This window comes from Oncorhynchus nerka, linkage group LG3 (assembly GCF_034236695.1).
Source record: "Oncorhynchus nerka isolate Pitt River linkage group LG3, Oner_Uvic_2.0, whole genome shotgun sequence".
NCBI lineage: Eukaryota > Metazoa > Chordata > Actinopteri > Salmoniformes > Salmonidae > Oncorhynchus > Oncorhynchus nerka.
The window spans coordinates 73,194,946-73,220,363 of NC_088398.1; the positions used below are offsets into that span (position 1 = coordinate 73,194,946).

Sequence of the window (25,418 nt, forward strand, 5' to 3'; positions counted from 1 at the left end):
TCTCATCAAGGATTTTGCCTGTGCTTAGCTCCATTCAGTTATCTTTTTCATTTTAACTCCCCAGTCCTTAACAATTTAGAAGTATACCTATAACAGGATGCATGTTTTGGAATATTTTTATTTATTCTGTTCACGTTTCCTTTTCACCCTGTCAATTAGGTTAGTATTGTGGATTAACTTCAATGTTGCGCCACGATCAGTTTTCTCCTATCACAGCCAATCAACTCTTAACGGTTTTAAATTCGCCATTGGCCTTGTGGTGAAATCCATGCGCGGTTTCTTTCTCCATCAACTGAGTTCGGAAGGACGCCTGTATCTTTGTAGTGACTGGGTGTATTAATACACCTTCCTAAGTGTAATTAACTTCACCATGCTCAAATGGATATTCAGTGTCAGTATTTTTTACCTATCTACCAATGGGTGCACTTCTTCACGAGACATTGGATAACCTCCCTGGTCTTTGTGGTTAAATCTGTTTGACAAGCACTGCTCAACTGAAGACCTTACAGTTCATTTTATGTGTGGGGTAGTCGTTCAAAAATCATGTTAAACACTTATTCTACACAGAGTCCATGCAACATGTGACTTAAGTGTTTTTTTTTACTCCTGAACATAGGCTTGCCATTAAACGGATTGAATAGTTATTGACTCAAGACATTTCAGCTTTTCATTTTTATGAATTTGTAAAAAAAAAAGAATAATAATCCACTTTAACATTATGGGGTATTGTGTGTAGGCCAGTGACACATCTCTATTTAATCCATTTTAAATTCAGGCTGTAAAACAAACTAGGAACATTCTAGGGCTGTGAATACTGTATGTATAGGGGAAGGTGACTAGGCAGCAGCATGTAGGTGTGTGTAGAGTCAGTATAAATGTATGTGCATAGGAGTATTAGTGTGTAAAGAATGCAAATATAAGAATACAATACAAAGGTCAACTCAGTCCATGTAGCCATTTTGTTAGCATTTTAGTTAGGTATTTAGCAGTCTAATGGCATGGGGATAGAAGCTGTTCAGGAGCCTGTTGGTGTCAGACTTGATGCACCAGTAATGCTTGCTGGGAGGAAGCAGAGAACATATCCGGGCTTTTCTTTCACACCGCTGATAAAGAGGTCCTGGATGGCACCGAGCTCGGCCCCAGTGATATACTGGGCTGTCCACACCACCCTACGTAGCGCCATGCAATCGAGGGCGGTGCTATTGCCATAGCAAGTAGTGATGCAGCCAGTCAAGATGCTCTCAATGGTACAGCTGAAAAACTTTGATGGCTCATGCCAAACCTTTTCAACCTCGAGATGGGGAAGAGGTGCTGTCTTCACGACCCTGCATGTGTGTGTGGACCATTTTAAGTTCTTAGTGATTTGGACACCAAGGAACTTGAAGCTCTCGACCCGCTCCACTGAAGCCCCGTCGATTTTCATGTAGCACCGTGTTGAGGGTCAGCGTGGCGGAGATGTTGCCTACCCTCACCACCTGGGGTCGGCCCATCAGGAAGTCCAGGATCCAATTGTAGAGGGAGGTGTTCAGTCCCAGGGTCCTAAGCATGGTGATGAGCTTGGAGGGGACAATGGTGTTGAACGCTGAGCTGTAGTCAATGAACAGCATTTTCACATAGGTATTCCTCTTCTCTAGGTGGGTGAGGGCAGTGTGGAGTGCAATTGAGATTGCGTCGTCTATGGATCTGTTGGGGCGCTATGCAAATTGGAGTGAGTCTAGTGTCAAGTGTGACTAAGTTGGTGTTGAGACTCAACTTCCACCTAGTACAGCCAGGGGAGTATGGGTCTCTTTGGTTCCTCCTTCTGTGGAGTTTTTCCTTAACACTGCTTCTACTGGCACTTTAGTTGTCTAGGTTACCGCAAAGCACAGGCTGCATTTACACAAGCAGCCCAATTCTTAACTTTTTATAAATCAGATCAGCACTGAAAAAGATCGGTCAGAAGACCAATTAGTGGAAAGAAATATCAGAATTGGGCTGCCTGTGTAAACGCAGCTATGTTGAACATGTTGAAAAGGTGTTGCGTATACAAAAGGTGGAACAATAAATTGGTAACTTATTTTTGATCCAATCTTTAGCATGTGAAACTGTTTTTCACAGTATAATGTGAAAAACCCCCACTGCAAATGATGTAGAGGCATGAATGTTTCAGTTGGTTCCCACCCTTGTGCCAAGTCACATATGTCTCAATTTGCAATTCAGGTCCAAAGACATCCTCACTCTCCCTGTCCAAACAATCTATCATACACTTTCTGCTCAGGAATGAAACTGCTTCAGAATATGCCAAGATTTTTAATTCAATAGAACAAATAAGGCATATATATCATAGACACTAAAGATATAACCTCGACATACATAAGTGCCTGTTCATGTTTCAGTGCATTGTGGACCAATGTATTTTGCCAGTTATTGCGACAACATTTCAGAGATCAATGAACAAAATGACTTTTTAAATTCTCATCTAGTTACACTAACAGATTATGCGTCTCCCAACTACTGAGAACCAACCAATAGGAGACGAGGACCTTGACTACATGGCCAATACATGTTGCCCTTCTTGGGTCCAAGTACCACGCTAGATTCAGCCCCCAAGACTGCAACACATAGGACACATTACCAAAAGGTTCCTCCTAATGATCAGGGGGAAAAAGGTGATTTCCTACTGGCATTTGAAAGTCTACAGTTAAAAGCTATATGAAATGTGTTTCTTTTAACCTGATTTATTGGTTAAAGCATTTACTACACGTGGAAGGAACAGTCACATGGTATGCATGTACGGTTGAATCATCCTACTGATATAAACATAGTTACCAAAATTGCTGAAAATAGTTGAATAAGCATATGGGATGAAAGTGACATTTTTTAAAAACATTTTTAATTTGGGGAGACATTCTTTTTAACCACAATCAACACAGATCCAAGACCTTCCTTGTTTGGTTACCACTCCATGAGGAATGACGACTACTCAAAAGAAATAACGGAAATAAATGCAACACTTCCCAAAAAGTGCATGCTAAACATTAATCATGAACAAATTAAAAACAGTCATGCCATTTGTTGTATGAAGTAAAACTTAAATACTACAGCTTGTGCGTAGATGACCAACATTTGAGTGTTTGGTAAGGGTTAATATGCCATTATAACCCTGAAGAAATCCAGGCAAATTACATGATCTACAGCAAGGAAATGTATGGGACTTTTTTCTACTGTAAAATCGAGTGAGGATGGAAAAGGTATGGAGGGGCTTAGAGGGACTGGGTTTGTGCCGGTGATAAGCTCCCTTACAGTCCATGGGAATGGACTGGTGACATAATTCAAGACTCTGCTGGGGCAGCTTCCTCCTTTGCTAGTGCCTTCTTCCCTTGTTCATACCTGTAGTGTGAAAGGGGATAACAGAAGAGAGGAAAATAAACTTATTTATGTACATTTATTCAAATACATTTTCCCTTATATGTCAAGAAAAAAGCTAAACACAAAGTAAAACAGTCGTTTCTTATGAGCCTCCTGGTTGATTCCTAAAGAACTGACAAAGGACAGAAAAATATATTGTGGCTGTTTATGGAGAAGCCAAATCTATAGATCAGTTCTTCATTCTATTTCTGCACTCTAAGAGAGGTTCACTTACTGGAAGATCCTGTAGAGCTGGGATATTCCAGCACTACCCACAAATAAATTGACAGCAAAGAGGTTCCAGTTCTTTGGAATGATGACCAAAGAGTATCTGGACCAGGTCAGACCTGAGAAAGTGGGAAAAGTGATTAGTTAATGAGTGAAGTTGTTTATTTGACTGAAGGATTAATTTACACTATACCTGTCACTCACTGAATAATATAGGAACTCCACTATACCTGTGGCTGTCAGTACAGCAGACTGGGAAAAGCTCAGTTTCTCAGCTGGTCGACTCATATCTGCCAGACCAGCCCCGACCAGACCCTATAGAGATGAGGAGAGGCATGGGACTTGAAATTTGTTTCATTAGACAAATGTTTACATTTAGATAAGGTAATAGCTCAAGCATAGCAAATCCAGCCCTTACCCATTTGAACATCGGGGCCCAGAAGAAAATAGTCTTTGGACCTGTAATTAGAGAAGACACAATCCATGAGAAAATTGATTACAGAACAGATGATAAAATAGACAATTCTCAGCAAATTCTCAGTTCAGGGCAGGGAAATCTTAAACACTTAATATGAGTGATGCTTGTGGATGGGTAGGCCTAAACTATTTTCATTGTTCTGCTATCTATCCCATTGGTAACCAAATATGGCTAAATGACCTCTCCGAAGTAACATCTCACACTCCATGAATAAGATGATACTCAGAGATTTTTTTAACACCTGTAATTTAGAGCTAAAAATGGCCTTAAATGATAACAAAAAGTAAAATAAAAAAAGCTTTTTTTTACATAGTGGTGCAGCCAGTCCACACAGTGGCACAGTGCCCTTCTTTGGGGAGAACCTTGGCATGGACAAAAAGCTTCCACATGCAATATGCTAACACCACCATTGTCTGCTCTGAATCTAATCTACCATCAGAAAACACTTGGCTCCTGCTGCACAATGAGGAGGGAAGAGAACTCTGTTTTAACCAATCATCTCGCAGGGAGTTGGGCCCCACCCCTCATGTGGTCAAAACTTTCTTCCCCGGTAGCTGTGTTCTGTTCTCCAATAGCAATGATAGAGAGCTGACAACTATAGTCTGAACTTTAGTCTGCATTGAAAGATAAACATTATTGACTATACAGGAAGAGTTCATGCAGTGATAAGTCAACAAGAATCAAATCAGGGCATTAGTCCTCCTAGCCATCAATCATTGTCTTATACCAATTTAAGTTACAATTCAAGCATTAGGCTAATTATTTTTTCTCCACATATTTTGACCAACAAGAAAAGATGTAAAAACAAGGGTTGGCTGTGTCAGCTTGTGCCCCAATCTAATGCTACGTTCACATTAGCAGTTTGAAGTGACTCAAGTCCTATTTTTTTGCATATCCATTTCGAATCGGTCCTTTTTCCTGCAGTCTGAACAGCTGAAAAGCACACGGAATCGGAAACTTCAACACACATTTCAAACCACCTACGTAGGCGGTTTGAAGTCAGATACAAACCTGATTCCTGTCCATGTGACTTGTCTGAACGGTCAAATCCAATGGTTTCTAGACTTTTGGCATATCGTGTTGCTTGCTAGTTCTGTTGACAGTTTGACAAGAATGTGGTAGCTAAATAGCTTGTTAATTGTTCACAAACTAATGAGTGAATGTGCTAGAAAGAAACAGCTACCTTAGGAGCTAGAAACAGAGCTGCCATGTCTATTGTTGCCATTTTGTACCTAGCTAGCTAGTTGACTGCTGTGGCTAGCTAAAACGTTCTTGTTTTGAAAGTTGGATTATCTTATCATTTGAGGCTATACGAAGTGTTTTTACACTATGGTTTTAACAATTCAAAGTAACTGGGAAATGTACATGACAGGCATTGTGGTCACCTTAGCTTGCTATATAACTTCTGAGGGATAGGAAGCACGAGCACCACCACCGATGAGCCTACACCACTGTACACACACCCGTCATTATTATGACAACTAGTGTAGCCATGTCAGCTGTCTGAACACACACACAAATCTGATTTGGTCACTTGCTGTTTGGACAGTCAGTATTCCAAAATGCATAACACACACACACTATTTGAGCATTAAGGCCTGCAATGCGACACCATTCAAAAAATGCCATCATTTGTATTTTTGTTGATGGTGGTGGAAAAAGATGTCTCAGGCACCGCTCCAGAATCTCTCATAAGTGTTCAATTGGGTTGAGATCTGGTGACAGGCAGACCGACACACTTTAAACCCCCTATGCTCCTTTGGCTGCGTTTACACAGGCAGCCCATTTCTGAAATGTGTTCCACTAATTGCTCTTTTGACCAATTACATCAGATCCTTTTCAGAGCAGATTTGATGGGTCAAAATACCAATTAGTGAAAAACATCCGAATTGGGCTGGCTGCCTGTCTAAACGGAGCCAAGGTAATGGCCATCAGGGCATTATTATACATGACACTAAGCATGATGGGATGTTAATGGCTTAATTAACTCAGGAACCACACTTGTGTGGAAGCACCTGCTTTCAATATACTTTGTAGCCCTTATTTACCCAAGTGTTTACTTTATTTTGGCAATTACCTGTAGGCCTACATAGGCTGCTATGCAACAGGTTTGACCAGTGTTACAGGTTTGGCCAATCACATATTTTTTCTGCCAAAGGCACATACATGTAACTTCCAAAATAAAGGAAACACAAACTAAGTGTCTTAATAGGGGCCCCGAGCCGCTTCAATGCACCTTGGATTGAGATCTGGTGACTGACACACACACTTCAAACCCCCTATGCTCCTTTGAGACTCCTCTTTCAAAGTCATCGAGATCTGTTCTTCTTGCCATGGTAGCAACTGGGCATTTTTATACATGACCCTAAGCATGATGGAATATTTTATTTGCTTAAATATCTCAGGAACCACACCTGCTTACTTTGGATCCCTAAATTACCAAGATGTCCTTTATTTGGTCAGTTATCTGAAGTACACTGCATTATATAGTGCAAATAGTGATTGTTGGCATCATTAACAAAACACCCCGAAGGACAAATGTATGGGACTTTGACAAATAACACATCCTATCACCTGTGCAGAATTGAGTCTGTCCTCTCACAAGATATATGCAAGTTATAGAAAGGAAAACAGATTTTGTAAGGACAAAGGTTAGTTAACAGCCGTAGCTAAATTTACTGGTTTAGGAGTGTTCAAAGACTGCAAATGCTTTACAAACAGTTCGCTCTCCGCATTGATTTTCTAAAAACATATAACTACTTATTCTGTAAGGAACCATGCAAATGCTGAAAATCGAATTGCTATACTTAGCTTCCATTCGCTTTGGTACTGCATTCCAGACAATCCTATCACTCACACAAAGCTCAACGCGACCCCCTGCAACCAATGAGGTCTATGCCTGCAACCACGCTCATGTAGCCAGCTACTGTGTACCATTGACTGCACAGTACTCAATGGGATAACTAATCTGCAAAAATGTTGTGGCATCTCTTTACAGATTGAGGCGCCGCCATGACACATTTGTTTGGGTTAAAAACACAGAGCAGCAAGATTAGATAAAATATTGCTTGCACATATTGCTTGACATCATTCATGAACTAAACCAAGGCCACTTCAGCAACAACAGCGGTCATCAATGTGTATCGTCCTCAATTTGGTCTAGACGCACGCCAGTTGCTGATAATCTATGGCTAACACTGGCTGTCACAGTCTAATAGCATTTACATTACCTGCAGGGTGATTGTAGAGAGGTCTCAGTTTTGCTGGCAACATTAGCCCGATCTTATCCAGCAGTTTGTGATAGGAAACTCTCATCGCAGCCATGTTTGCAAAAGGCTAATGTTGCTGTCTAACGTTAGCTACACCTGACCTAGCAAGCTAGCTAGCTTGCTAAATACGTAGCTACGAAGGTAAATTAGTTCGACTTTGACACTTGAGTATTGGTATTGCCCTATATCTAATATTTGCAGCAATGTAGTCATAAAACGGTTCGGGAAAAATGTCAAAGGCGTTGTAATACTTTCGACCTTCTAATGCAAACCTATTGGTACGTAGCTAGCAGTGCTCATTCCCGGTGGCCTTGATTTGAGAGCTTTTACAAGGTGGTGACTTTTCTTCACAGCGCAACCTATCTAGCACAGTACCACAACAAGACGCTCCTAATTCCTATTGGTGTGTTTGGGCCAATCCTCCGAACGTGATTGGTGTACTAGAGTCCAGTGCCATCCATTTAGCAACAGCAGATAGAGACGGGCGGCACGTTCGACCAGACTCTACCATTTGTTTATCTGGCTACACAATCCTGTATTAATATGATACCACTTTACTACAGTATCGCGCAATTATAACTATATGATATATAATAGCCTCAACTGGATTTTCAACTAATTGTTAGAGAGACTGGAGTTTGTAAACCCAGAGGCGCAACATCGCGAGACTTCCGGGAACGCTTGTGAAACAGACCAGAAAGACCAGGTCGGGGTTTGGGGGTTTGCGAAGTGAAAAATATTCCATATTCCATTTTCTCGAAATCAAAGGGCAAAACCTAGATTCGAGCCGGTGTCTTCAGTAGTTAAACATGGTATTACTCCAACCTCGTGATAGTGACAAACTGATACGTTTTAATGTGTCAGAAACAATTTTATATCGAATGAGTGCCTTTGAATTGACGTCCGGTACATGCGTAGTTCGGCGAGAGACGACTGTTATACCATATGTTGTTTATAACTTTATTTTTTTTAAATTAATAATAACAAATCAATACATAAAGCACATGAGGGAACACAAGCATACATAGATTACAAACAATAGACAATCGAGCTAGGGGGTACAATATCACATTACAATTACACAAGGACATGCATATACTTACAATTCTAACAGCTTTTTTGTTAGTAGAGCATTTAACCGTCTTAAAATACAGTTCAATTTCTTTTTGTAGGGTACGAAAATGTGGTTTTCTGTTTGTAAATGTACATTTGTGTATATGAAATTTGGCCAAAAGAATAATGAAATTAATTACATAAAGACGATTCCGCTTATTTCTATTGTATGTAAAGAATCCAAACAGTACATCTCCCCACAATAGTGTAAAATCTTCATAAATGTGTTCAATTATAAACCTACTGATGTCTTGCCACAGTTTTCTTACATGCATACAATGCCAAAAAAGATGCAAAACTGTTTCTGGGTGGTCATTACAAAAGGAGCAATTTGAGTTGATGTTTTCCTTAAACTTCTTCATATAGTGGTTGGCAGGATAATATTTATGAATAATTTTAAAGGAAACTTCCTTAATATGTTGTTTATAACTAAACCTTGTTCTATATGTGGTAAATACGTACTTCTGCTCATGTGCTTAGCTATGCAACGTCGCCATGACATCGACTACAAGTGTGAACGGCGATTTCAATTGGAGAGCAGTTTCTGTCAATCATACTGTACTGACTTTGTCTACTCCTTGCGGGCTGCGTCATACTGCTGCAATGTTGACGGTCTCGATTAATATTATCGAGCATAGAAATAGAACGCATAGAACGCCCCGCACACCATCGTTGTTTCAACCAGGGAGTTCGACACAACAAGAGAGAGAAGTAGAGCCACCCAAATAACATCAGAGGAATAAAGCGACCGAAGAGAGGCTGCGATAAACATAGCTGTATATAGCTTAGCACGCATGCTAACGTTGGCTTCTAGTTAGCTAGCTACGTCGCAACGGCCACGCAGAGAACAACATCAGAAGGCGATAGTTAGAAGACAGTGTTTACAACTGTATTTCAATGGTATTTTTACATAAAAGCAGGTTCGAGCATTATGTCCTGCTCTGGTAACCTGGTTTGGGATGTTAACAAGCGTTCCATTGGATATAATGACCCGAATGCTGTCAGGATCAACTACTTAGGTAAGAGCTCCCGCCTGTGTCCAAAATCATTTGCAATAACACACACAGCTACAGTGAACGTCGACCAGTTAGTTAGCTATGTTTTCGATTAGATTACTAACATGTGAAATACAAGCTGACAACAATGCAGCGAACTTGTTTCCCCACTTCAGACACCAATGGCGTTGATTGGTTTAATTGCAATGATCGTTTGCCTTTCCGCGTGGGCAGCTTGCTATTTTGTAACAATTACCCCTCTTGCCACAGCAAGCTAGCACTGCCTTTTTAGGTAGCTATAGCTAACTAGCACAATTGCTGATTTGTGCCAGTTCCCTTTGGTGAAAGTGGAGGTTATTAAAATAACTGTTACATTTCATTTGTGAATTTAAATATCCGAATTTGATGTTTGATTGACCAATTCTTTCCTCACATAGGTTACAAGTTGTAGCTGGAGGAAATGTCTATATGCACCTGCTGTGTAGTCTACCCTTTGTCCTTACAAAATCAAGAATAATGGCTGGTTATTTTAAGACGACGTTTCTGCAGAATATAGAGAACGAGTTTCAGGTTTCAGGCCTAGTCATCCGGAGTTTTGATTATTGCAATTTGCCCACTTGCTAATGAAATTAGTAGAGCTGCCAAATCTCACGCAATAGCCTAGAGACACGCATTTGAGCCTTTTATCACGCTCACTCGACACATCTTATCTCACACATCGAAAAGTAGTGGTTTTATTTTTCTAATTAATCCAGTATATTCAATGCGTTAACTGTGCTGCAAATTGTTTAGAAATCGGAGCATCGACACTTCCAATTGAATAACATCACGAGCGGAACCTTTATTATTATTATTATTATTGGCCTGTCTTGCAACAGCATTGTGAACCGCGGCACATTAAAGCATATGATTGGTCTAGTTATGTAATGAATCAAGGTGATTGGATGCGCGTTTTAAAGAAAAAGCCCCTCAAGATTAGAAGGGTTGAATGGAGAGATTTTGTCAACAACATTATTTTGCTGTTACTCCCTATTGCAGAATGCAGCCTTTTGACAGCATGTACGGAAGTCGATTTCTAAAAATATTTTTATTTATTTCACCTTTATTTAACCAGGTAGGCAAGTTGAGAACAAGTTCTCATTTACAATTGCGACCTGGCCAAGATAAAGCAAAGCAGTTCGACAGATACAACGACACAGAGTTACACATGGAGTAAAACAAACATACAGTCAATAATACAGTATAAACAAGTCTATATACGATGTGAGCAAATGAGGTGAGATAAGGGAGGTAAAGGCAAAAAAAGGCCATGGTGGCAAAGTAAATACAATATAGCAAGTAAAACACTGGAATGGTAGATTTGGTGATTGGCATTTAGGCTGTGACAACGAAAAGGCAGCAGACAAACCTACAGTATGTTTTAGCAGGGAAGTTTGGTGGGGTCATTGGTATTAATACGTGTCACATATCAGTTTGCAAACAATGTAGTAAGAAAATAAATAATAATGGAGTTAATAAAGCCTTATACAAACATGGTCTCTCTAATATATATTTTTTTCTTGAGTAAGGCCGTTCCAAAATGCAGGTGTTCAGCCTAGCTCAGTATTCTGTCACTCATTTTTTAATGTAACCTTTATTTATTTAACTAAGCAAGTCGGTTAAGAACAAATTCTTATTTACACTGACGGCCTAACCCGGACAACGCTGGGGCAATTATGCGCCGCCCTTTGGGACTCCCGATCACGGGAGTGATGCAGTGACTTAGGAGCCACTCATGGGGACACTGTCACCGCAAAATCTAGGGGAGAGCTTGAAAATTCAAGCCCCTTGGGTGCTGCCATAGAGTTACAATGGAAGTGCCCATCCAAGAAGGCTCAAGGTCATTGGCCACAGATAAGTTGACACCAAATCATGTTATCTTCCATTGCTTTGATTGGACTGATCATGTCAACATCATACTTTCAAAATCTTTTGGACATAAACATTACACAACAAATTCAACAATGAGCTGTTTTGGAAGGAATCATTGGCTATATCTAATAATCACTCGCCTGATATTCGGTGGAGTGGGGATGTGGTCCAAGTCTGGGTTTAAGGGTCTATTTTCTAAGCTTAAAAGGATACACATTCAACATGGGTGCACCTCAGCCACGCTCAAGGTCCTAAACGATATCTTAACCGCCATCGATAAGAAACATTACTGTGCAGCCGTATTCATTGATCTGGCCAAGGCTTTCGTCAATCACCACGTCCTCATCGGCAGACTCGACAGCCTTGGTTTCTCTAATGATTGCCTCGCCTGGTTCACCAACCACTTCTCTGATAGAGTTCAGTGTGTCAAATCGGAGGGTCTGCTGTCCGGACCTCTGGCAGTCTCTATGGGGGTGCCACAGGGTTCAATTCTTGGGCCGACTCTTCTCTGTATACATCAATGATGTCGTTCTTGCTGCTGGTGAGTCTCTGATCCACCTTTACGCAAACGATACCATTCTGTATACTTCTGGCCCTTCTTTGGACATTGTGTTAACAACCCTCCAGGCAAGCTTCAATGCCATACAACTCTCCTTCCGTGGCCTCCAATTGCTCTTAAATACAAGTAAAACTAAATGCATGCTCTTCAACCGATCGCTGCCTGCACCAGCCCGCCTGTCCAACATCACTACTCTGGACGGCTCTGACTTAGAATACGTGGACAACTACAAATACCTAGGTGTCTGGTTAGACTGTAAACTCTCCTTCCAGACCCACATCAAACATCTCCAATCGAAAGTTAAATCTAGAATTGGCTTCCAATTTCGCAACAAAGCATCCTTCACTCATGCTGCCAAACATACCCTTGTAAAACTAACCATCCTATCAATCCTCGACTTCGGCGATGTCATTTACAAAATAGCCTCCAATACCCTACTCAACAAATTGGATGCAGTCTATCACAGTGCAATCCGTTTTGTCACCAAAGCCCCATATACTACCCACCATTGCGACCTGTACGCTCTCGTTGGCTGGCCCTCGCTTCATACTCGTCCCCAAACCCACTGGCTCAATGTCATCTACAAGACCCTGCTAGGTAAAGTCCCCCCTTATCTCAGCCCGCTGGTCACCATAGCATCTCCCACCTGTAGCACACACTCCAGCAGGTATATTTCTCTGGTCACCCCCAAAACCAACTCTTTCTTTGGCCGCCTCTCCTTCCAGTTCTCTGCTGCCAATGACTGGAACGAACAACAAAAATCTCTGAAACTGGAAACACTTATCTCCCTCACTAGCTTTAAGCACCAACTGTCAGAGCAGCTCACAGATTACTGCACCTGTACATAGCCCACCTATAATTTAGCCCAAACAACTACCTCTTTCCCAACTGTATTTAATTCATTAATTTATTTTGCTCCTTTGCACCCCATTATTTTTATTTCTACTTTGCACATTCTTCCACTGCAAATCTACCATTCCAGTGTTTTACTTGCTATATTATATTTACTTTGCCACCATGGCCTTTTTTTGCCTTTCCTCCCTTATCTCACCTCATTTGCTCACATCGTATAGAGACTTGTTTATACTGTATTATTGACTGTATGTTTGTTTTACTCCATGTGTAACTCTGTGTCGCTGTATGTGTCGAACTGCTTTGCTTTATCTTGGCCAGGTCGCAATTGTAAATGAGAACTTGTTCTCAACTTGCCTACCTGGTTAAATAAAGGTGAAATTAATAAATAAAAAACAATAGCCATACTGTCAATCCAGCATGACTTCTGTCGCGTTCAAGACAACTGGGAACTCAGGGAAAAGAAGAAAAAAAATCTCTGACTGAGAAAATACGTTTTGAATGGTAATCACACTCGGAATTCGAAGTCAGGAACTCTGACCTCTTTCTAGAGCTCTGACCTGAAGATCACTGGCTTCATGATTCAACGCTGTTTTTTTCTTCGAGTTCCCAGTTGTCTTGAAAGTACCATAAATCCAGAGAATGCCAGACTTTGATGACAAAATTTGCCCACGAAGGACCGCCTTCTCTACCTTCCTGCACAACAAGCTGAGTCCAAAAATGTCTTGCATAAATGAGGTAATATGCCAGGGAGATCTGTACACTGTAGCTAAGAAAGTAATACTAAGTGTATTAGAGGTCGACCGGTTATTATTTTTCAGCGTTATGATTTTTCAGAGTTTAAATAATGCAAAAACAAAGTGTTGGAGAAGAAAGTGAAAGTGCCATGTAAGAAAGCTAACGTTTAAGTTCCTTGTTCAGAACATGAGAACATATGAAAGTTGGTGGTTCCTTTTAACATGAGTCTTCAATATTCCCAGGTAAGAAGTTTTAGGTTGTAGTTATTACAGGAATTATAGGACTATTTCCCTCTATACCATTTGTATTTCATATACCTTTGACTATTGGATGTTTTTATAGGCACTTTAGTATTGCCAGTGTAACAGTATAGCTTCCGTCCCTCTCCTCGCCCCTACCTGGGCTCGGACCAGGAACACATCGACAACAGCCACCCTCGAAGCAGCGTTACCCATGCAGAGCAAGGGAAACAACCACAGGCTCAGAGCGAGTGACGTTTGAAACGCTATTAGCGCACGCCAACTAGCTAGCCATTTCATTTCGGTTACACCAGCCTCATCTCGGGAGTTGATAGGCTTGAAGTCATAAACAGCGCAATGCTTGACGCCCAACGAAGAGCTGCTGGCAAAACGCACGAAAGTGCTGTTTGAATGAATGTTTACACGCCTGCTTCTGCCTACCACCGCTCAGTCAGATACTTAGATACTTGTATGCTCAGTCAGATTATATGCAACGCAGGACACGCTAGAGTAATACAGTAATATCATCAACCATGTGGAGTTAACTAGCGATTGATTGTTTTTATAAGATAAGTTTAATGCTAGCTAGCAACTTACCTTGGCTTACTGCATTCGTGTAACAGGCAGTCTCCTTGTGGAGTGCACAAGGACTAGTTAACTGTAAGGTTGCAAGATTGCATCCCCCAAGCTGACAAGGTGAAAATCTGTCATTCTGCCCCTGAAGGAGGCAGTTAACCCACCATTCCTAGACTGTCATTGAAAATAAGAATGTGTTCTTAACTGACTTGCCTAGTTAAATAAAGATTAAATAAAGGTGTAAAAATAAATAAATCGGTGTCCAAAAATTCAGATTGTTATGAAAACCTTAAATCGGCCCTAATTAATCGGTCGACCTCTAAAGTGTATGTTCTGTAGTAAGCTGTTAGTAGCCCATGTGCCTCACCCTCATAATTTAGCCTACTGTTCTGACTTGGTGGTGCACATGTAGCCTATAGCCTGTTTTAAAGAAATGTCATAATTGAATACTGTAAGAGCTTTCATTGTCTGATTTTATATGACCCTTTTATTTATCCTACGGTTTTGATTTGTTGTACAGAGGTCGTTCTTACAGTATTGTCCATGTTCTGAATTCTGTCGCTGTACATTTTTATTTATTTATATTATATTTTTATATTTTATTTATATTTACGCCGTCCATCCGAGCTTGCTCATGAATGTCTTAATCTAAATTATGGATTGCCTTTTATGAGCTCGTCGTCCCCTTATACCATATTTGTACATTTCAATTGTCAGTAGAAACCACATTTGTTTAAGCAAGTCAGCTATATCAGCAATTTTTTTTATAGGCAGTAAATGAGGCTAAGTGAACTGTTTAGCTGGCAGACAAGGCTCCACTGATGGCCAGGTGTAGCAGTAGTAATGTGTTGGGACTGCGGTCGGGACTCTGCAGTTGGGACATCTTTATGTAGGCCCTAACAGTTTGTGGGCACTGTTTGTCACTGTTATAGTAGTAGCTTTGCTGGCATGCATCAACATATATATTTTTTTAGTTTAGTGTGTAATTTCTCTCTCATGCGGTCATGGCTGAAGACGGCACAAATTCCTACTATTTGTGTCCAGGTTAAACGTGGGAAGTCCCTCATTATAAACAAACATTCTGTTAAATTCATGGTTATTGCAACATTTTCAAATCTATTAGAACCGATTAATAGACAAAATAACCATGTAATTTAACCAATTGACTGGCCAGAGATCAGGGCATTCATCAGCAAAGACGCCGTGCAAACTGATAGTATTTTGGACAACCAAATTGAAGTAAAAATGATTAATGAAGTGTGTCAGCTGTATGGTGATTTGCGATTCATAACTAACTTCCATTTTACCGGTACAACCAGTAGTAATAGGCCAACCAATAACACCACGACGGAATGCGTTTGAAGTGATGATGCGCCGCCGAGAACAGCTAGCATATTCAGTAAAGTACATCGCCAGTGGCACGCACACAGATCAGCAGGTGGGGGCTTTTTGTGGCAGCCAGACGAGACAATCGAAGGAAGATGCGGTGAGCAAAGTTACTGGGCTCGAATTTAGTCAAGCGTGATCTATGTAGATTGATTGCTTTTACCTTTTAAGGGTAGCCTAGTGGTTAGAGCGTTGGACTAGTAACCGGAAGGTTGCAAGTTCAAACCCCCGAGCTGACAAGGTACAAATCTGTCGTTCTGCCCCTGAACAGGCAGTTAACCCACTGTTCCTAGGCCGTCATTGAAAATAACTGACTTGCCTAGTTAAATAAAGGTAAAATTAAAAAATTGTGCATGTTATAAACAACATTTTGTTTTTGATGATGATGAAAGGTTATACTCTATATGGCTGGATGTATGTACAGTATATCACAAAAGTGAGTACACCCCTCACATTTTTGTAAATGAGTATGTCTTTTCATGTGACAACACTGAAGAAATGACACTTTTCTACAATGTAAAGTAGTGAGTGTACAGCTTGTATAACAGTGTAAATTTGCTGTCCCCTCAAAATAACACAACACACAGCCATTGTCTAAACCGCTGGCAACAAAAGTGAGTACACCCCTAGGTGAAAATGTCCAAATTGGGCCCAAAGTGTCAATATTTTGTGCGGCCACCATCATTTTCCAGCACTGCCTTAACCCTCTTGGGCATGGAGTTCACCAGAGCTTCACAGGTTGCCACTGGAGTCCTCTTCCACTCCTCCATCACGGAGCTGGTGGATGTTAGAGACCTTGCACTCCTCCACCTTCCGTTTGAGGATGCTCAATAGGGTTTAGGTCTGGAGACATGCTTGGCCTGTCCATCACCTTTATCCTTAGCTTCTTTAGCAAGGCAGTGGTGGTCTTGGAGGTGTGTTTGGGATCGTTATCATGTTGGAATACTGCCCTTTGGCCCAGTCTCCGAAGGGAGGGGATCATGCTCTGCTTCAGTATGTCACAGTACATGTTGACATTCATGGTTCCCTCAATGAACTGTAGCTTCCCAGTGCCGGCAGCACTCATGCAGCCCCAGACCACGACACTCCCACCACCATGCTTGACTGTAGGCAAGACACACTTGTCTTTGTACTCCTCACCTGGTTGCCGCCACACACGCTTGACACCATCTGAACCAAATACGTTTATCTTGGTCTCATCAGACCACAGGACATGGTTCCAGTAATCCATGTCCTTAGTCTGCTTGTCTTCAGCAAACTATTTTGCGGGCTTTCTTGGTCATCATCTTTAGAAGAGGCGACAGCCATGCAGATGAATTTGATGCAGTGTACCGCGTATGGTCTGAGCACTGACAGGCTGACCCCCCACCCCTTCAACCTCTGCAGCAATGCTGGCAGCACTCATTCGTCTATTTCCCAAAGACAACCTCTGGCTATGACGCTGAGCACGTGCACTCAACTTCTTTGGTCGACCATGGCGAGGCCTGTTCTGAGTGGAACCTGTCCTGGAGTGGCCTAGCCAGTCTCCAGATCTCAACCCCATAGAAAATCTTTGGAGGTTGTTGAAAGTCCGTGTTGCCCAGCAACAGCCCCAAAACATCACTGCTCTAGAGGAGATCTACATGGAGGAATGGGCCAAAATACCAGCAACAGTGTGTGAAAACCTTGTGAAGACTTACAGAAAACGTTTGACCTCTGTCATTGCTAACAAAGGGTATATAACAAAGTATTGAGAAACTTTTTTGTTATTGACCAAATACTTATTTTCCACCATAATTTGCAAATACATTCATTAAAAATCCTACAATGTGATTTTCTGGATTTTTTTCTCATTTTGTCTGTCATAGTTGAAGTGTGCCTATTATGAAAATTACAGGCCTCTCATCTTTTTAAGTGGGAGAACTTGCACAATTGGTGGCTGACTAAGTGCTTTTTTGCCCCACTGTATGTACATATTCTCATTCACCCCTTTTTAGAATTGTGTGTATTAAGTAGTTAGATCACTTGTTAAATATTACTGTGCTGTCAACCAGAAGCACAAGCATTTTACTACACTCACATTAATATCTGCTAACCATATGTATGTGACCAATACAATTTGATTTTGTTATTGTGAAATTGCAGGAAATAAGCTTTTAAACAGTGAAATCTTCCTGAGAAGCCAAACTCAGTCCCCTGTCTAGGGGTATGAAATTAACAGAGCAAATCTCACTCCTAGCTTCTTCTTTTTTAAGTTGGCAGCCCTGAATTAGTAAATATGATTGAAGACATTCTTCTGTCTGACTATCAAACCTTGGCATTTGATGGCAAGAAACAATGTAAACATTTAACATAAAACCATTGCTGAACTTGAACTGTGTGCAATTACTAACATCCAGACAGCTCAAATGCTCTCTTTCGCCGTCTCTTTTAATTTCTTAGACAATTTTCCAATGTTTATCTCCCACTGGGTTCTGGCATCTGTTAGAGGATGGGTGATACTAAAGAATTTATGCTCATGTTTAAAATCAGTTTGAAGTAACTGAAAAAAAATCAGTCCTATCCTAAATGAATGAGGAAGAACCCATACAGCAGCTGATTGGGATCCATAATAAAACAACAAATCGGGGCCATGGTGTCTTGTGTATTTTCAAACCCGTTCTTTTCCCCCCCGTATCAAATGTTATTAGTCACATGCACCGTATACAACAGTTGTAGACCTTACAATGATGCCCCTAACCAACAATGCAGCGCTCAGTCTAGTGTTGATATATACAGATAGAACATTCAACACATGCAGTAGACCCCATACATATTAGCTCTCCCTCCTACCCATCCAGTTCTCCGCTCTGCGTGTGTGTGTGTGTGGGACGGGGCCAGGAATTGAATAATTGATCATAATCTTTGACACCCTGCTGGATTTCACAGAACTACAGCACAAACATCATCATTGCTTCCTTCCGCCCAGACACGGCTCTCCATTCATCTCAGTTACGTTTCATGGGTGACAGATTTAATTGAGACACAACATGAGCAGATGTTGGAGGATTCTGTAAGAAAAACCCACAGCCAAAGCTTTAAAATCAGAGTGAGTGTTCAAAGGCACTGGCAATGCTGTTTGTTTTCTTTGACTCACAGGAAAATAATCCATTGATTTGGGGCAAATGGGCTACTCAAAATATAACTCAGAGAGACTCTGAAATGAATCTGCTTAAGTGGGAATTGTACTGGCAGGAGACCACTTTTGTGATAGCAAATTCATCAGGGACCCCCTCAAAATCATAACACAACTCATACTTTTAGAGTGCGATTAAAAATGGTCACCGATTTAGGTACAGGCGACATGGGCAGCCACCCAGGGCGGCATCTTGCCTGGGGCAGCACTGGGCACCAGCACAAAAAAAATCGTAATGGTGACATTTGCACGATCGGTTTTCTATCGCTCATTTGCACGTCACGTCAATGATATCATGTCACCGTGTGGGACTGTGGGTCAATTAACCTTGTCGGGGTGGGTGCCCTGATTCTAGTTTGTGAGCTAGGCAGGCTACTGTCTGGGAAGGTCTCCCACTCAGGTGGAGGTGGGGGTAGGTTGACCTCAGGTCTCCCCATTGGAAGCCCAAGGTAGGGGGAGTGGGGGATTCTATCAAAAAGGACACCTCTAACTTTGTACATTACTAATGCAATTGGTTCAATCAGTCACACTACTACCAAATAAACCACAATTCATTCATAATACTGTCATAATACTCTAAACTTGTTCCACGAACTCCTTGGCCAAATTTGTTGAATCTGTTGTTACTAGCACATCTATCTATTTATAAGTAAATAAATTATATACATACACATTATTACCCTGCAGTACCCCATTTTGGGAACCACTGGTCTAGAGAAGATAACCTAGTCTCTTTCAACAGCTACAGTGTCTGCAAGGAACAGAGTCCTATGAGTATGGAACACCAGACTACATGATCTTAAGAGTAAACCGTAGGCATATGACAGAGGCTACGGTTCAGTTATGGGATCATAAAAATGACCACAACGGTCCACTGTTACTATAATGACAACATGTATTGGGTTCCTTTATCCCTTTTCCCCCTGATATTTCCTCATTGCCCGCAGCAGCGTAGTGGTTGTTTACAAACCTTCAGCTGTCTTCTCCTACACGCCACTCTTCCTGGGGTTGGCTCTCCATTACACTGACTGGCATCCCAAGTGTGTGGGCCAGGACTAGACTGGTGTTTCTCTGGTAGTTTGGGTACTGGTTATGTGCACTTAACTCAGAGGACACTGACTTGAAACTGCTCAAGGCTTTTACTTTTTCCTTCACAAAAAGCTATGATGCCGTGATCAAACATGACCTTGTTTTTATATGCCTAGGCTATACATAGAACATCGAATTTAATGTTTTCAATGTTCTGTGCCTATGGTAGGCTATGTGATTTCCCCCTTCCATCTGTTGTGTTGCCCTCAGTTGAAATCCATGTTAGCTATATCCACTGTGTTCTTTTGTGTTTCATTGTGTGATGTCACACTTGCTGGTGGAGAATAGTAATCAAGCTCCATAGAATCTTACTGCTACTTTTGTTATTCACCCTTCAAGAGGATTATGAAATACTATGCATATGATCCTTGGTATTTGTTTGCTATAAAAACACGTACCAAGCTCTACTAGGCTGACTGACATGTTGAATCAGGGCGTTGTCCCTGTGATAACTGAGGAGTGCACTGCCTCCTTCCAATTACTAATGCCTGCAGATTTGGTTATGTTGACATTTCCTATTGAGACATAGCTTTTAGGCTGATCTAGTATGTTAAGCTTTATGATGAATCTGATCTCTGAGTCAGTAGGAGAGGTCGACCGATTATGATTTTTCAACGCCGATACCGATTTATTGGAGGACCAAAAAAAGACGATACCGATTAATCGGCCAATTTTTTTCAAATTTATTTTAATTTTATTTGTAATAATGACAATTACAACAATACTGAATGAACACTTATTTTAACTTAATATAATACATCAATAAAATCAATTTAGCCCCAAATAAATAATGAAACATGTTCAATTTGGTTTAAATAATGCAAAAAGAAAGTGTTGGAGAAGAAAGTAAAAGTGCAATATGTGCCATGTAAGAAATCTAACGTTTAAGTTCCTTGCTCAGAACATGAGAACATATGAAAGCTGGTGGTTCCTTTTGTAACAGTATTTTTATTGAAATTTCACAATTTTCACCCATATTAAGAGATACAACAGAGACAAAGCACACAGAACAAAAAGAAAAACAGCCCCCACTTACCCATATCTACGTGCATATACATACACATGCATACATACATACACACATATACATATACCCATGCATATACATACATACATACCCATACATACACACATATACATATACCCATGCATATACATACATACATACCCATACATACACACATATACATATACCCATGCATATACACACACATATGCATACATACACGCACGCACGCACGCACACACATATACACACCCATACATACGTACAACATTTTCCTCTCTGTGCTTCTCTCACCCCATCACCATCATTGCGTCCCTCAATACATACATTTTAAACAGACTTACAAACAGAAATTAAACAAAAAAGCTCAGTTTAAACCAAGAGGTTAGGTTCCACACATGGAACGTACAGTGTAGTTCTGAAATACATAGATCCCCGCCATTCTAAGAGAATCCTTGCAGCATAATAGCTGATACCTCAGGTTCTAGGTAATTTAGATAAGGTTCCCATACTTTGTAGAACTGGTCTGTTTTAGAATGCAATGTACATGTCAGATATTCCAGAGGCACCCATTCAAATAGTATCTTATGCCAGTCTTTAATAGAAGGAACCTTATCACTAATCCACTGTAAAAGGATGTTTTTCCTCGCTGCGAAGGTAAGGATGTTGTAAAGCCTCCTTTTACAGACAGAAGTAACATGCCTACTAGGGAGACCTAACAGTAAAGAAACTGGGTCCAATTCTAGATCAACCCCTAGGATCTTTTCAATTTCTTGCAGGACACCAGACCAGTATCTTTGTATTTTGGTGCATGACCATAAACAATGTGTTAGGGTGCCTGTATCAGTTTTGCATTTAAGACACTGAGGGGAAGAGGAAGTGGGGCTAAAAGCATGTCTGCGATTTGGGGATATATGCAATCTGTGTATTATTCTTAATTGGATTGCTCTAGTACGGTTACATATAGATATTGTTTTTGCATATCTCCAAATGTCCTCCCACATCTCTTCGTCAATAGTAACAGACAATTCTTTCTCCCACACTTGTTTCACCCTCTGTGTGTTGACAGCAGAAAAGGACCTTAAAGTATCATAAAACAGACTTACAGACATTTTCCTTTGTGGGAAAAAAAAAAGCATTCTTTCAATGACAGACATATCAGGGTTACCAATTAAGGTGGTGCTCTCCAGAATATAATGTCTTACTTGTAGGAAGCGGAAAAAGTCCTGCTTTGGGAGTCGATATTTCTCGACCATCTGCTCAAATGACAACAAAATCTTGTCAGCAAATAAGTCGTTTAGCCTGCGTATGCCCTTATTAAGCCATAAGTTAAAGCCAGCATCCAGCAATCCTGGACTGAAATCTGGGTTGTTAAGAATTGGGGTAAGAGCAGAGGTTAGTTTGGACCTTCCCAGGAAGCGTTGAACTGACCTCCATACTTTGAGTGTGTTAAGTGTAACTGGATTATTGCAGTGTTCTTCTACAGACTTGAAACTTCTGAAAAATAAAAGATCCTGTAAGGGGTATTTTGAAAGAGAAGTCTCAATGTCTAACCAAATAGAGGAGTCATCATTTGTGATCCAGTCAGAAATATAACAAAGGTGGGCACACCATTGATAGAACCTGATATTGGGCAGGTCCAAGCCGCCCATAGAACTTGGCAGCTGCAATATTGCCATCTTAAGTCTTGGCTTGCGTTTACTCCATATAAAGGAACTTAGCCATCCATTTACATCCTTTATTACCTTATTGGAGAGTAATACTGGGATCATTTGGATTGGGTAAAGTAGTCTAGGTAAAACGTTCATTTTCAGGAGGGATATTCTACCCAACCAAGAAATGGGGAGAGAGTTCCAGCGCTCCAGATCCTGTCTTATTGTATCAAACAAGGGAACAAAATTGGCTTTGTACATTAGCTGGAATTTAGGAGTTACAAATATACCCAGATACATGAAACCTGAGGGAGACCATTTAAAAGGGAAGGGGGGAGAAGTATTAGGTACAGAGTGTAGGCTACCAAGTGGCATAGCCTCTGACTTAGTTAGGTTAATCTTGTAGCCTGAGAATTCACTGAATAATTCAATTATATTAATAAGAGATGTAATTGAAGTCTCGGGACTAGAGATGAATATCAGGACATCATCAGCATACAAGCTTATTTTATGGTGAACATCACCAATGAGCAGCCCCTGTATAGCAGGCGTTACCCTGATGGCCTCGGCCAGTGGTTCCATAACGAGTGCAAAGAGGAGGGGGGATAAAGGACAGCCCTGTCTGGTACCTCTGTGTATAGAGAAGCTATTTGACCGTAGCCCATTAGTAAGGACAGCCCTGTCTGGTACCTCTGTGTATAGAGAAGCTATTTGACCGTAGCCCATTAGTAAGGACAGCAGCCTGAGGATCATCATACAAAACTTTCACCCGTTTTATAAAGTCCCCCAGACCAAATTTATTTAGAGCAAATAATAGGTAAGACCACTCCACACGATCAAATGCTTTCTCAGCATCTAGGGAGAGCACAAGACCATCTACAGCACTTTGTTGGTAGGCTTGAATTACATTAAGAAGCCGCCTGACGTTGTTGCATGACTTACAGCCCCTAATGAAGCCAGTTTGGTCTCCTTTCACAATTAGTGGCAATGAGTCCTCTAATCTTGTGGCTAGAATTTTAGAAAGCAATTTTCTATCCACATTCAGAAGGGAAATTGGTCTGTACGAGGAACAAGACTCTGGACATTTTCCCTTTTTGAGAATAAGTGAAATGTTGGCTTCTCTCAGCGTTTGAGGGAGTTGGTCATTTGAAAATGAGTGGTTAAACATATCACGCAATGGCTCAAGGATCAGACCATGGAACTCTTTATAGAACTCACTACAAAACCCGTCTGGTCCTGGGGCCTTACCATTTTGCAGATTCTTAATTGCGAACATGATCTCTTCCTTGGTAATAGGGGCATTAAGGAGGGACCTCTGTTCTTCGGAGATAGTAGGGAGCTCAATCTTACCAAAGAAGTTCTCCATTAATTTGGGTGCATCCTTTGGCAGTTCTGAGGCATAAAGGTTTGTATAAAATTTCTTAAATGAGTCACTTATCAATTTATTTTCATATAAATGATTACCATCAGAATCAGTAATAGTAGCAATTGACTGAGAGTCAGCCCTCTTTTTAGCTAGGTATGCCAAGTACTTCCCTGGCTTATCGCCATGTTCATATAGCTTTTGCCTGACAAATCTCATTTTCTTTTCAGCGTCCTGTGTTAGGAGAGAGTCTAACGTTGATCTAATGACTGATATTTCCTTTAATAGGGCAGGAGTGGGCGTTTTAATGTAGTCCTTCTCTTTAGTTCCCAATTCACCCTCTAACATTTTTTGCTTTTCCCGCTTTTTCCGTCTCTTAGTAGCTGTGTATGACATAATCAGACCCTGGCATACGCTTTACAGGTCTCCCAAAGGAGCGAGGGGTTATCTGTTGATTGAGAGTTAATAGAGAAAAATGCTTTAAACTCTGTTATAAAGTATGATGTGAATGTATGGTCTTTAAGAATGGTTGTGTTCAACCTCCAATGTCTTGACCGATTGAATGCCCCGTTGAGTTTTATGTCCAGGATCACCTCAGCATGATCAGATATGACTATGCTTCCTATCCTAGCAGATAAAACAGACTGCAAAGACGTCTTGGGCATAAAAATAATCTATTCTAGTCTGACATCCATGAGGTGCAGAGAAAAAAGTGAACTCTCTGTTGGAGGGATGGAAAGCTCTCCAGACATCCGCATACCCCAGATCATCACAAATAACTTTAAGTGACTTAGCTTGAGGAGAGAGTGAAGCTATACCACTGGGAAACTTATCAATAAGGGGGTTCAACAAGCAGTTAAAATCTCCTCCAACCACTGCAGTGTCTGAGTTTAATTCTGAAAAGTCTAGAAATGCCTTAGTGAGGAAATCAGGGGGGTGAGCAGGGGGGAAGTAAATGTTCATTATGGAAATGTTCTGCCCTTGTAAAGTACCATTAATTATAACAAAGCGACCAAATTTATCTTTCACACAATTCAAGACCTTAAGTGGTAAGTTCTTTTTCACCAGAATTGCTACACCTCTACTTCTGGATGTAAATGATGAGAAAACACTTGACCAAACCCTCCTTGTTGTAATTTCAGGTGCTCCTTATCATCCAAATGGGTTTCTTGCAACAGGGCAATATCAATATTTTCTTTTTTCAAAAAAAGACAATACTTTCTTCCTCTTAATGGGGTTATGGCTCCCTCTAATGTTCCACGTACATACACGCAGTCTGTTATCTGCCATTGTATCTTGACCATTCAATATTCAGACTGGATCCTACTGTAAAAGTGGGGTGGTACCTTTTCCATGTGTTGAACTCTCCTCTATCTCACTGAGCATAAACAAAAATATGAACCCTGAACTCGAACTATACTAA

At 40.8% G+C, this 25,418-nt stretch overlaps 2 protein-coding genes across 7 annotated transcripts in view; one reads left to right on the top strand and one right to left on the bottom strand.

The window, feature by feature from the left end:
• Positions 1 to 2,269: 2,269 nt before the first annotated feature.
• Positions 2,270 to 7,719, bottom strand: mpc2b (mitochondrial pyruvate carrier 2b). Its single transcript, XM_029640841.2, has 5 exons — positions 7,324 to 7,719; positions 4,034 to 4,074; positions 3,846 to 3,930; positions 3,623 to 3,734; positions 2,270 to 3,369 (listed from the first exon to the last, which is right to left on the bottom strand). The coding sequence occupies exons 1-5, from the start codon at positions 7,415 to 7,417 to the stop codon at positions 3,312 to 3,314; spliced, it is 390 nt and encodes a 129-aa protein (XP_029496701.1). The 5' UTR covers positions 7,418 to 7,719; the 3' UTR covers positions 2,270 to 3,311.
• Positions 7,720 to 9,070: 1,351 nt separating this feature from the next.
• Positions 9,071 to 25,418, top strand: part of LOC115113323 (DDB1- and CUL4-associated factor 6) — a 60,850-nt gene continuing 44,502 nt past the window's right edge. For 3 of the 6 annotated variants that reach the window (XM_065015598.1, XM_065015606.1, XM_065015613.1), the window contains exon 1: positions 9,071 to 9,494. In XM_065015598.1, the coding sequence (XP_064871670.1) occupies positions 9,407 to 9,494 (88 nt within the window). In that variant the 5' untranslated portion in view covers positions 9,071 to 9,406. The remainder of the gene's footprint in view (positions 9,495 to 25,418) is intronic. The other 3 variants (XM_065015622.1, XM_065015624.1, XM_065015618.1) reach the window with 2 other exon arrangements.

Coding starts and splice junctions, on each gene's coding strand:
- mpc2b (XM_029640841.2), bottom strand. CDS start 7,417: ATGGCTGCGATGAGAGTTTCCTATCACAAACTGCTGGATAAGATCGGG. Junction 3,931..4,033: donor GGGCCCCGATGTTCAAATGG/GTAAGGGCTGGA, acceptor TCATCTCTATAG/GGTCTGGTCGGGGCTGGTCT. Junction 3,735..3,845: donor TGCTGTACTGACAGCCACAG/GTATAGTGGAGT, acceptor CCACTTTCTCAG/GTCTGACCTGGTCCAGATAC.